General features: G+C 41.3%; 2 protein-coding genes across 5 annotated transcripts in view; both read right to left on the reverse strand.

Annotated features, from left to right (window-relative positions):
* LOC126767817 (putative leucine-rich repeat-containing protein DDB_G0290503) overlaps positions 1–12994 on the reverse strand; it is a 139421-nt gene that overhangs the window by 292 nt on the left and 126135 nt on the right. For 2 of the 4 annotated variants that reach the window (XM_050485469.1, XM_050485467.1), the window contains 4 exons: positions 8695–8898; positions 8428–8631; positions 6065–8161; positions 5891–5995 (listed from right to left, as the gene is read on the reverse strand). In XM_050485469.1, coding sequence (XP_050341426.1) covers positions 5891–5995; positions 6065–8161; positions 8428–8631; positions 8695–8898 — 2610 coding nt within the window. Of the gene's footprint in view, positions 1–4628; positions 4806–4930; positions 5996–6064; positions 8162–8427; positions 8632–8694; positions 8899–12994 lie in introns of those variants that run through there. The other 2 variants (XM_050485466.1, XM_050485468.1) reach the window with 2 other exon arrangements.
* On the reverse strand, positions 178–4414 carry LOC126767820 (nascent polypeptide-associated complex subunit alpha, muscle-specific form). Its single transcript, XM_050485475.1, has 2 exons — positions 3332–4414; positions 178–3279 (listed from the first exon to the last, which is right to left on the reverse strand). The coding sequence occupies exons 1-2, from the start codon at positions 4059–4061 to the stop codon at positions 290–292; spliced, it is 3720 nt and encodes a 1239-aa protein (XP_050341432.1). The 5' UTR covers positions 4062–4414; the 3' UTR covers positions 178–289.

A 12994-nucleotide genomic window follows, 5' to 3' on the forward strand; every position in this document is an offset into this window, starting at 1 on the left:
TACGTATTTCTACAAATTGGAAATTCAACAACTCTCCACTAAGGGAAAACCGCCAGAGGGCATATGAGAACAAACCCACTTCTGGTTCTGAAACCTCTCACAAGAACTTGTAGAAATTAGACTCTTTTCAATTTCAAGATCTAAAACTGAACAATTTATTTAACATTGTCTTAACATCGCCTTGATTTATATTCGTGTATTTACATATTTATGTGTTAATATCATTTTTTGGTTTTCTATTTGTAATTCAAATTTGAATGTTTCTGAGCAATCCTTAGGCAACCGGAAACTATTGCGTGCTCGTGCGTTTGTATTCCACAACATCTTCCAAATTGACGGGTTCACCGCGTACTCGCTCTTTCAGTTTGTCATCGGGACTCCACATCTCTTCACCAGTCATTTCTAAATATTTTGCCTCCGCTCTTTCGCGGCATGGGCAACAATCAAAGTAGGACGTATTGCTACATTTGGCACGTGATGTGTAATCCGCGAATATAGAACCCTTCATACGACATTTGCAAACTTTGATTTTTTCATGTTTTATTTGATCGATTTGGCTGTCCGTCGCACGTTTTCGCCAAGGGCATAAGCAACAACCACAATTATGTGGACAAAATACGTTGCCCTCTTCGTCAATTAGTGGACTCGGATCATAACGACACGGCGAACAAATGTGAATATCTTTGTGTTGAGGTAATGCCTTATATACCCGATGTTCGACAGACTCTACTTTTGGTGATATTTCGGCCATAGCCTCTGTGGTAGGTATTACCATACATGTGCCGCAAGTGCGTCCACTTCTGGTTGGAGGTTGTAACATACAGGTACCGCATGTTCGAATGTTCGAGGATTTGGGTGGCGCTACCAAGCAAGATCCACATGATTTATTTCCACTTGACGGTGAAGAGGGCGTAAAATTACATGTTCCACAAGTTCTTCCAGCTGAAGTCGTTGTTGGTCCCTGACCACATATTTGACAGGGAGCTACGGCTGATATTGCTTGGCTTTCCGGAGCACGCATTTTTTTACAAATTCCACAAATATCTCGAGAATCGGGTTTCGTTGGTCCCTTTTTGCATATATTACAAGGCCCTTCTGTTTCTTCGGCTTCCACCGTAGGGGTACCACTTACCAGTTGTGAACATATCCCGCATGGTCCCATTATTTCTTGCATTGGAGCAGATAAGTTATCATGTGTAACAGTAGACTCGACTCCTCTTGAACAAATTCCGCATGGTCCTATTTCCTCAATAACAAATGGAGTAACTCCACGAGAACATATACCACATGGTCCTGTTTCGACCTCCAAAGGCGCTGTTGCGTCCTTTGAGCAAATACCACAGGGTTTTGTAGGTTTTATAGGTTCTTCCACTGCTTTCGAACATACGCCACAAGGTCCTTTCACAACTGTCACGGGTCCCGCTGACCTTTTGGAACAAATACCACAAGGAGCCGTTTCTGTTTTCGCGGGTGATTTTACTGACTTCGAACAAACTCCGCAAGGGCCTTTCACAACCTCTATTGGCGTCTCTAACGTTTTAGAGCAAATACCACAAGGAGCTTTTCCTGTTTTCACTGGTGCGTCTACTGATTTTGAACAAACTCCACAAGGCCCTTTGACAACCTCAATTGGAGTCACTGACCTTTTTGAACAAATTCCACAAGGTACTTTGGAAGTTTTCATCTCCATTGGAGCCTCCGACCTCTTAGAGCAAATTCCACAAGGAGGTTTTTCCAATTCTGTACAAACTCCACATGGCTTTATAGTCTCCATTGCAGTCGTGGACTTCTTCGAACAAATTCCACATGGAGGTTTTTCCATTTGTAAACAAACTCCACACGGCGCATTCATATCCTCCATTGGAGCCGTTGACTTTTTTGAACAAATTCCACATGGTGGTTTTTCCATTTGTAAACAAACTCCACACGGCGCATTCATATCCTCCATTGGAGCCGTTGACTTCTTTGAACAAATTCCGCATGGAGTTTTTTCAGTTTTTATCGCTACGTCAATTGCTTTTGAACAAATTCCACATGGAGTTTTTGCCAATGTTACTGGCTCGTCCATTGCTTTTGAAGATATTCCACACGGCGCATTCATAACCTCTATTGGAGCCATTGACTTTTTCGAACAAATTCCACATGGGGTTTTTTCAGTTTTCACCGCTACCACAACAGCTTTTGAACAAACTCCACACGGCGGATTACCAAACTCGTTTGGCGCCGCTGATTTTTTTGGACAAATTTCACAAGGGTTTTCCTGCCGATTTGAACATATGCCTTTAGGCTTAATATGTTCAGAAGGAGTTGTCAATGGACGAATTTTTTCTTCTTGACTCTTTTGAACTGCTGGCTTAGGTTTTGAACATACTCCACATGGTCCTTTTGATTTAAAGAAAGGCTCATCAAATGGTGGTGGTGCCGGCACCTCAGTCGAACACATTCCACAAGGACCTTTCAAGGGACGTTTGACATCATGTTGTTGTTTCTCAATGTTTATTTGATTATCTTGTTGCTGTGGTTTCAACAGTGATGGTCCTATTGGACACGCAGCACCATATGGGCGCTGCATTTCCATTTGCTTCTGAAGACTAGTAAAGGGACATGTATTTGACGATAATTCAGCACCCGTCCTAACCGCAGACTTGGGCATTGCTGGAGGAACAAGTACCACCAACGATTCTGTAGTTTTATCACAGCGTGAATATTCACCAAATGTACCCGTTTTCTGTATGGGACGGTGGAATTCTCCCGGTTGCGGCTGTGGCATAATAAATTTTCCTTTCGAGCACACTCCACAAGGCGCTCTTACAGATGCATCCATTTGCCTACTTGGCTGTTCACCTCCACGTCCACATAGTACACATACGCCTTGACTTCTTGTTTCCGATACTTGAGGTGATTTGCCTGCTCCCACAGAAGGTACCGACGACGTTGTTATTGTTGTCAGAAATGGTCCTTTAGTAACAGGTGCTAAAGACGGTGATAAAAATGCTTCAGCCGAAGCCACTTGCTGCCGTCTGACCGAGCAAGTTCCTTTACAAGTCTTTTTCGTTTTTACCATCGTTGTTTCATCTGGCCCGCCTAATGTCATTAGTGGTGGTGGCGGCGGAACTTGTATTTGTAATTTTGACGAAACTCCCTTGGATGGAGGCGGTGCTATAAGACCTTCAGCACCAGGTAACGGTAATTGCAGAAACCCCGGTGGGATACCAACCATTTGTTGTAATAGAGCTGATTGAAAATTAAACGCTGGTCCACTTCCTTCCATGGGTATACCTAGCAAAAATTATCATTAGTTTAGGCATGATCTTTTTTTATGCCGTCTTACTGTTTATTTCCTGTCGTGGTGCTGTAATTATAGCTGTGCGTATTGGCTCCATCGAGGCAAACATATTCGGTATAGGATCCCGGTCGAGCATAGCCGGCGGCGGTGGCTTCCTAAATTCATTTGATTGATGTGACACCGAGTATGGTATGTTGTGTTGGTGTTGTCCCTGTACGTGTAGTTTCAGTGGTATTGTAAATGTGATTGGATCGATGCGAATATTTTGCGGTGTGGACGATTTATTTGTAGCTACTTTTGCCGTTACCTCCAGCTGTACGGTTTGTGTATGAGGTTTAATATTGCGCACATCACATCGACAACGCGAACCGCACCCTCTACGCTCCTTGCGACCGCCTCTGTCGAAATCGACCAAGAGCGTCTGAGCAGTGAGAATAACTTGTTTGAGTGCATCGCGAAACATGCGAGAATCTTTTACAGGAGGCGGTGGCACACTTAGGCCACACATTGAAGACACCACAGCTTTTGTCTGACTTATTTCAACATCGCTATAGCAATCATAGAAGGTGTCATACTCACTAGGAGTTTCCGTGAAGTTCGAATCAACAAATAATATCTGCGTCGAATTGCCAACGTTGGGCGTAGCAGCCTTGGCCGGCTCAGCTCCGGGTCTACACAAAGTCATCGGAGATCGTTTAGCATCTTTATTCATTTGCGTACATTTCGTCTTATTGCCACAAGTTGGCCGATTGCAATGCTTTCTATCTGTGTCCATTATACGATGAATTGCCAAATATTTTTAAAAATTTTTGCGAGTTTTTCTTTCTTGTTACAGCAAATTTTGACGAATAGAAGAAATTCGATTAACATTTCACGAAAGTTAAAAGTAAATTAATTTGAATTTGTCTCTTTTTTTTTTTGAAAGTTCTGTTCGAATAAGTTTGAAAAACAAATGTCAGATTTCGACTGACGTCAAACTCGACTGCTCGTTTGAACAAAAAGACCGTTACGGGGACGATTCAAACAAGCTCGATACTATTGGCAAGCAAGAAATATGTCAGAGCCATGTAGATAAAGAAAAGAATACGCAGTGTTTCCAGCTTTCCATTATTTAAGACATTCTTTTATTACAAGTTTACACCAGAACTTACTGTTTTTGGTTATAGAAGTTTCGTTAAAATTTGTAGTATTTAAAGGACAGATCTCATCTCTTACATAGTATGTACATACTCATTATACACATGCAAACATACTTTCAAATACATTCGTTATTTACAGATTTATATTTTTCAGAATTTGTTTCTTTTATTAAAGGTGCCACAATCAAATCCTTAGTGTCTGCAGTGACCGTCGGTATTCACATTGGATTGGTCAAGAGCAGTTCATAATCATTGGTATTTTCCGAGTTAATTTCTCTTTTCACCGGATAGTAAACGGTGCAATAGAACTCCGACTCCATGCGCTTGGTATGGAAGCTCATAAGTTGTTCATTGATTTGATCCTCGATTTGTTGCATGATCTAAAGAATCGCAAATAATCGATCATTAATCAATGCAACTCAAGTAACTGTGTACCAGTGTATGTAGTATGTTTTAGTGTTTATACGACATATAGTATATGTGAGTACGCAATGAGTATACGCACCGGCACCTTAGTCGGCTTGAAGAGCTCCTCGAGGACATGCAAGCACGACATTGCGTTCACAAAGTGCTCATAATTCTCGGCAGATACTTGTTCATTATTGTTGGTGTCGAAAACTGAATATGTTTGCAATATCTCCAGACCGTCACGAAACTCTTTATCTGCTTCCCAACGTTTCAGTAGGTTCTTATTAAATTGCGTTACCTCTAGAGTATCTTGTATGACCGATGTTTTCAGTAGATTGATGAACATGCGCGTCTGTGAAGGCACACAATCGAGTATCCTTTCGGGATTCATATCATCATTCACCTGCACACTGCTCTCCTTACTCTCTATATAGATGCCTTCAGTTTCCGTTTCTTTATCGATTTTGTCGAAAATAGTTTCTGTGCAGGCATCTATTTTGTTATGCGGTTCCGTGGGATCTTCCCGCAAGGAATGGAAGCTATCGCAGCGTTGTAGTACCTCCGATTGACTTATGTCAATATCAATGACGTCGTGGAAACGAGTGGGTCGACGCGCGTTGAAACACGAAACAATACGACGTACGCGAGTTTGAAGAACGCGACGCTTAATACGTCGTTTACGGTTTCTTTGAGATGTTACTAAGGAAAGTCGTTTAAAGGTTTCAGAAATCTTAGTGGGCTCACGTGGCTCAGCTGAAAGCATGCGTAGCTCGGAAGGCACCTCGCTAATTTGCTTTACACATGTGGGTTTTTCTTTGGGTGGCATGAAAATGGGCATGAGACATTCGTCAATAACGAATTGTGGCATCAAAGCCATTGCAATCGTCAAATCTTGCCCAAGTGCAGGCTCTACATCATTTTCGTCAGCTTCTGGCTTAATATCTATTTCGGGAATCACAAGATTCTCCTCAGCATTTACATCGTCCGCCACTAGCTCTGCCTCAGGGCTTTCGGACTTTTGGAGTTCTACTTTAGTATTTTCTATTGTAATGCTTACCTCATCGTCGGCCGCGTCGCCATGCAGAAGACTATCTGCCAAACGTTTGACATCGCGTGCAACACTTGAGAACTGTTGGTGTGAAGGTAGACTTGTCTCACATTCCTATATAAGTGGATACAGATGAAATTCAAGAATAAGTACATATATATAATAAGAAAGAAAGAAAATTACCTTGAAATTACGCAATGCATTCCCTAAACCCGTGCTAGCGGTTTTCAGATCCTTAACATCTTCACGTTTGAAACGTTTCGAAGGGCTACCGCTGAGCTCCTGTGCCAAACTATAGCCTTCTGAACGTTCTAGGCGTTTTTCCAGCTTCTGCACCATCTCCTCCTTGCTCTTGACCTCGTCTTGCAGTACTCGAGTTTTGTCTTCTAAATCCTTCTCATTATTTTGCAGTTTAATAATTTGCTGTTCCAGTGTTGCCACTTCTTCTTTGAGCTCACTGTTCGTCACCTCAATGTGCAGGAATTCCTTTTTTAATTCAAACAGTTGTCCTTGCAGTGATTCCATTTCAGCTAAATTCCTACACTCGGTCTCTGCTTGCAATTTTCGCATAAAGCTCAATTCATCATTCAACGTCTTATTGCGCTTCTTCTCTTGCTCAAGCTGGTCTAGAGTTGGCTTCTGCTGTGCCTTCAACGTATCTAACTGCTCCTTCAGTCGCTCGTATTCGCAACGCATAAATTCATTGTCATCTAGCAAATCGCGGTGCTCCTTGGAGACGCGTACAAGACAGTTCTTCAGTTCGCTTTCAGCCTCTTCCAATTGACAAATCTTCTCATTAGCAGCGCGTGCATCATCGCGCAGACAGTCCTGTAGTTTTTGTATTTTCACCTTAAGGCAGCACTCCTTGGCACGGTACGCTTCTTCGCGATCCTTGTATTGACGCTCCAATTCCACCCAATGCGTATCAGCCGATTCCATGGCTTCGTAGTGGCGTGAGTTTAAATCTTTAATCTGATTTCGCAAACACTTCACTTCCTCTTTCAGGTACTGGCACACACAATTCGGCACTTCGGGGGTTTCATTTCTATAGAATTGATTTTCGCAGTTAAAGTTTGCTATTGGCGTTGCGTTTTCGAAGTGATTGCCCGAAAATGCGGGGAGTACATCATTTACGCGTTCGGTAACCATTGGCATTACATTACCCATTTTATTTTCAGTGTTCGCACACAATTCTATCTGATATGTGTTGCTCAATGTGTCTGGTTGATATGGCTTGCCGTTGGTCTGATTGTTCGTCCAATGCGCGTACGCCAGCGTGGTGTAGTGCGCTACAATTGCGGGTATCAAATTGTGTAATAACTCAAGATTTTCTTTGGCTTTCTGCTTATCTTCTTCAATATGACGAATCTGCGTCTCGCTAACGCCTAGATCTTCGCGTAAAATCAAACACTCAGAACGACAGTCTTTATACTTGGCACTTAGTGCCTCCCTGGACATCTCAAGCTCAACGTTGCGCTGACTGAGTATTTCCAGCTCCACCTCCAGCCGTTGTAGACGTAAACGTGTATCGTTTTCAGCCTCTTCGAATTCACACTTTTCCTCCTCAAGCGTTAGATTTTCACTTTCTAAAAATTCGACTCGGTCTCTAAGTTCCTTCAATTCCTTCTCCAATAAAATTTCACGTTGCAGTCGATCAGCTAACCGCTTGTTCTGTAAATCGCCAGAACTCTCGTATATAAGTACTTTGCTTTCAAGTAGCGCCAGCCGTTCTTTGTAATACTGCAATTGTTTTTGCTCGCTTAAATTTGGTGAGTATTGAGATGTGTTCGGCGAACGGGCAGGTAAATTGTGAACTCCGCTTTTGCGTGTCGAATCAGTGCACTGGAGCTTTTGAAGTTCGTTGCAGAGATCCCGTGCAGCGTAGCCGACGGCACTCTCGTCCTCGAAATCGGTCTGCGTACAGGCGTTATTCTCACTGACGTCGCTCAAGAAATCAGACTCCACGAATACGCCACTCTCGCTAAGGCTGTTGCTCTGCCAGGCTTGGCGTGACTTGCGTGGTGAATCTGTTGGTGTATTGGTGGGCACCAGCTGACTGCTACTACAGTTATTATTGCTGTATGCTGCCTGATGCTGGGGCGAACTGTTGTAGGGCGAAACTGTGGCAACTATGCGTGCGGCGTTGGCCGGCGATGTGGCGGATACAGCAGATTTTGTGGTCGATTTTGTATTTGAATGGTTGCTGCTGCTGACTTCATGCGTGGATCGAGCACTTGACGCTGAGGATGCTGAGCCGTAATCCGATATACGCGATTTTACCTTTAATTTGCGGTTGTTTATTAAGGGGGAAATAAAGTTATAAAACTAGTTTTATTTATGTTATTAGCACACGTAATTTAAATTTAAGAGAAATGGTATTTTTATTTTATTTTACTAAATAAAGAATGCTTGAAATATATTGATGTGCGATGACTATTGATAAAATTTTCAAATGCATGTTCGTACAACTCAAATAAATATATGTACACCCAACACATTCTATAGCAACTGAGTAGAACTACAATCGCATAGACTCTTATGCTTACCATTTCCAAACTGCTGGCTTCGTCACTGGAACACGACGTCGTCGTATTTAACGAGTTTGGTTCGCTGCGCTGCGCCATCAAGTCCAAATGCTGCACCAATTGTATCAGCTGTTGTAGGCAGTGCCTGTCGTCGCTATCTAATGCCGACTTCTTTAGCATTTGTGTGATGCGCTGGCGTAGCTCTTCATTGGCGGGATCCGTTAGCTAAAATATAGAGGGAGAGAAGTTAAAATCCTCACTTTGTTAATACAAGATTTTAAGAATTACATTGACTTCATCTTCGTCATGTTGCTGACTATGTGAAGCTGCGTTGGCCGAGCTCATATTTGCCTCTCCGTTGCCACATTTGCCGAAGATCATCTGCATCGGATCTTCCCGACTCGTCCAAATATCCTTTGCAGTGTTTGCTGTGACTGTTTGTGACTTGTCTGTTGTAGTAGTGGGGCTAGTTGCATGGCTCTGCAGTGACCACTGAAAAGAAATATGTTATTATTTTTTTATTATTAATCAGACTGGTTATGTTATATAAGACTATAAAAATAATATATAGTATATGTTTTTATAAATACTAAAAAATTGAAGAAAATGGCTAAACACTATATACACAAAATGTGAAGATAAAATGCCTATGCCTCGACAGGTGTAAATATCAAACTATCAACCTAAGAAACAAACACAGGATCCGAGAGAAAGTCGACCTTAAAGTAATAGATGATGATTGCCAATACGCAAAGAACCATAAGAATCCTTCTCTGAAAAACTCGTAACGTGGACTTAAAACACGTTGTCATCGTCCACACCTCTGCACCATATATGCGTGACTTATAGAGTTTTGTCTTTGTTCATCGAGAGGGGACTTTACTTCTCAATTTCCTACTAAGTTCGAAATAGCACCTGTGTCAGGAGTTATTCTGCGTTGGATTTCGAAGCTGACAATGTGATTGATGTTAATACTGTTTCCAAGATAGACGAAATTATCATCGAACCAGCTGTTCTTTTTCTTTTTCCCAAAACAAATGGGTTCGTTTGCAGCTGTGCGTAAGGCGCTTGAAATGCCGTCCCACAGTTGCCTTGTACCAAGTTGCTGATGAGTACTCTCAGAGAGCAGGAGTGCAAGTGGAGTAGAAAATCGATCGGCTCTCTGTTATGATTGCAGTTTCTCGACGTCGAACCTTGCTGTTGAATAAGGTTCTTAAAAACTCATCGGAACTGCCATCGATAGCTCACGGATGTATGTAAACAAGGCTGGGCGTCATCTTCTTCTACCGCACAGAAAAATTTTTAGTTGAGCAGAAATCAAGTTCTATTAGATAGATCTTTGCAAAGCTATAGCAAATAACAAGTTAAAAAATTTTGAGTACAGTTCTTAAAAAAATAAGTATAATGTAATGTCGACAACTCACGAAAATAGAGTGCTGGGTGTCATCTTCGTGCAACCCAGGAGAAAGAAAATCAGAAATCACCAAGCAATAGTGGCTCAAAAATACAAACATATTAAACGAGCGTTCAAGACGCAACAACGCTTGAATGAAATCTGTCGAAAGAAGCATTTAGCTGTTTATAACTGTGTGTGCGCATGCTTGAGAGTTTTGCTTTTTTGCTACAGAGACTTGCAAGTGCAATTCAGTGGCAACCAGCTTGCAAACGCCACACATAAAATCATAGTACCGCTTATTTGGCAATCAAATAATCGCTGCATTACTAAGCGCCATAATTTCTTTGCATCGCTTGCGTGTTGCCACCAACACCGCCAACAAGCGGCCGCACAAAGCCAGCTGCGTGTCTGCACTTCACCATTCGCTGATCACTCTTCGCCGTTTCACTGCTGTTGGTGTTGATTTGCACAATTAAAATGCGCTCAGCTGCATCTACAACAAACACACGCTCATTCGTTTGGGTTTTCATTTTTCTTAGTCGCATTTTGTCTATTCATAAAAGTTGCATTCGATTGAACTTCTGCGCAGTCATACGCTTGGCAAGGTTTGTTGGTTGGTCGGTCGGTCGGTCGGTTGTCGGTGGGTAGTTTAATTGATTTTCAACTCGAATGATTTTTAAGGTTTGCAAATACAATCGCTTACGGTATGTGTATTGTTGTTTGCTGTATAAAATCTGAAAATTGCGGTTAATGGTTTTTCGTAAAAGACCCAGCGCTATGCGAAAATAGGGGCAGCGCGCTTCATAGAAATTTCGCAACATTTGCGGCCCAAATGGATGTGGATGGATTTTGAGATTACTGCCAATGGACATGAGCGCTGTAGAAAGTTTTTTAATGAAGTTTTGGGAGGAAGCAACGGATTTAAGATCTTTTCATCAAGATTGACTAGCGATTTAATTCCATGTTTAAGCCAAAATGATTATTTTAAGTTACTGTAAACAACACAAATACCGCTCTTATGTCTTTTATGTCAAAACGTGCTGACCTCGCGGCAAACTTAAGATGTATACTCTGAACAGGGTATATAAATTGAACTATTTTTCGCATTACTTGCAAATACGGCTAAGGCAGGGCAAGAATGATAGTTCAATCACTTCCCAATACTCGTAACAGTTACAAATTTTCGCTCACTCACGTGCTAAGAATGATAATTAGAGGCAATTGGCTTAAAATATTTGTGTGTTCTCGTGTAGCATTCTTTTAGTAATATGTAAATAAGTTTAGCTATTAGCCACTGTTCGCATAGACGTTCATTCAAATCTTTCACAATACTCAACTAGGCGGAGTAGTGAGTATTTCACACACATTTATATATTTTCAAACTGCGTGCCAATGTACGTTTTGCATAATTAATGAGACTACCTAACTCATTAGGAGCTTAATGCCACTTCACACTTCATTAATTGGTAGAGAGATATAAAATGAAAAACTAGAATGATAATTAAGCAGCAAAATGCTGTCACATTGTGATTTGCTTTGCGCTCTCCGTTTGGAACGCAGCGTGTAAAATAGGTCACGTAAATAGGTTGAGAACGAAGTGCGCAAATAAAAATTGCAAAACCTCTTTGACTCGCTGCCATTAGAAAAACTAAAATGTTTAGTGAATGTGACGTTAGCAAAATAGTGTGGAAAGTAATAATTTCATTTAGTAACTCGAAGATTAGTGACGATGCATTAAAGTTGTAGAATCCATTGTTGCAGAAAAAACAACAAAAAAAATTGTAAGTATTGGCGTGATGTATAGTCTAACAAACCTGTCGGCTATACCATCGCGAAATCGACTTTAGAGCAAGTTAAAATCAATGCTATTAACAATCAATCACTACGATAAAAGTGGAGTTTCATATTATTCAACAGGTTAATTGAAAGTACCCGGCCTGACCCAAATATGGCGCTACTAGAATTGATACTGTTGATGAAAAAACTCGCCTTGATGACTAGCTTCCGGACACTGCCAGGATTGGTATGCTAAGTTTAGATGTGGTAAAATGAACACCGAAATCTGTGAACAAAGTGGACGTCCAAAAGAGGTTTTCGTCGACGAAACAAAGTCCACAAAATAATTGGGTATGACAGCAAAGTGAAGTTGTTCGTAATGTAAGGCACTCTAAAAATATCTACCTGAACGTGTACATCATCATTCACCAAGATTTGGGTCTGAGAAAGTTCTGTGCAAAGTGGATACCGTGAGGGTTCACTTTTGAACAAAAACAACGACGAGTTGATGATTCGGAACAGTTTTTGCAGATGTTCAAGCTTAATAAACTCGAGTTTTTGCATGTGTAACAACGGATGAAACATGGCTCCAGCGTTTCACTCCGAAATTCAATCGACAGTCATTCGAGTGGACTGCAAACGATAGAACGTCTTGAAGACGGGTCAACTGGCAAGGTTTTGGCGTCTATATTTTGAGATACGCATGGAATAATTATCATTAACTACTTTGAAAAAAGAAGAACCGTTAAGAGCGACTATTAAATAGCGTTGCTGGACCATTTAAAGGACGAAATCGCCGATAAAACGGCCGCATTTGAAGAAAAAGAAAGTGCTGTTTCACCAAACCAATGCAGCGTGTTACAAGTAAGTGAAGACAATAGCATAAGTCCATGAATTGGGCTTCGAATTGTTTCCGCATTTACCGTATTCTCCAGATTTGACCCCCAGCGCCTATTTCCTGTCCTCAGATCTCAAAAGAATGCTCGCTGGGAAGAAATGAAGAGGCGGTCGCCGAAACTGAGACTTATACTGAATCAAAGGACAAATTGTAGTATATAAATGGTATCTAAAAGTTGGAGAGTCGCTTTTACTATGGTCGGCCGGGGACTTCTCAATTGACCCCTTAATTTCAATGAATTTAATAATCCTACAAATGTAAACGATCTCTTAAGTGTCTGCTGTAATTTTGCCTCCCAAATACGCACACAACAAAAACAATAACAGTTCAACGTATACATATTAATACCGTCTGGTCAAGTCTTCTGCCAAGCTGTTACTAATTTAAAAAGTACGCATACTAAACAAATACGTGTAAGCCGCTTTCTACACATCAACGTTTAAACAAATAAAGAGACTTAATGTTAAAGGTAAATATTTATGTTCGAAAGAGTTTCGCCAGCAAATCTTGCTAATTTC

The sequence above is a fragment of the Bactrocera neohumeralis genome, chromosome 2 (genome assembly GCF_024586455.1).
Source record: "Bactrocera neohumeralis isolate Rockhampton chromosome 2, APGP_CSIRO_Bneo_wtdbg2-racon-allhic-juicebox.fasta_v2, whole genome shotgun sequence".
Taxonomy (NCBI): Eukaryota; Metazoa; Arthropoda; class Insecta; order Diptera; family Tephritidae; genus Bactrocera; species Bactrocera neohumeralis.

Excerpts from the sequence above, each read along its gene's own strand:
- LOC126767820 (XM_050485475.1), bottom strand. The coding sequence starts at position 4,061 with ATGGACACAGATAGAAAGCATTGCAATCGGCCAACTTGTGGCAATAAG. Across the intron at positions 3,280-3,331 it reads ACCACGACAGGAAATAAACA|GTATACCCATGGAAGGAAGT; the intron begins GTAAGACGGCAT and ends AATTTTTGCTAG.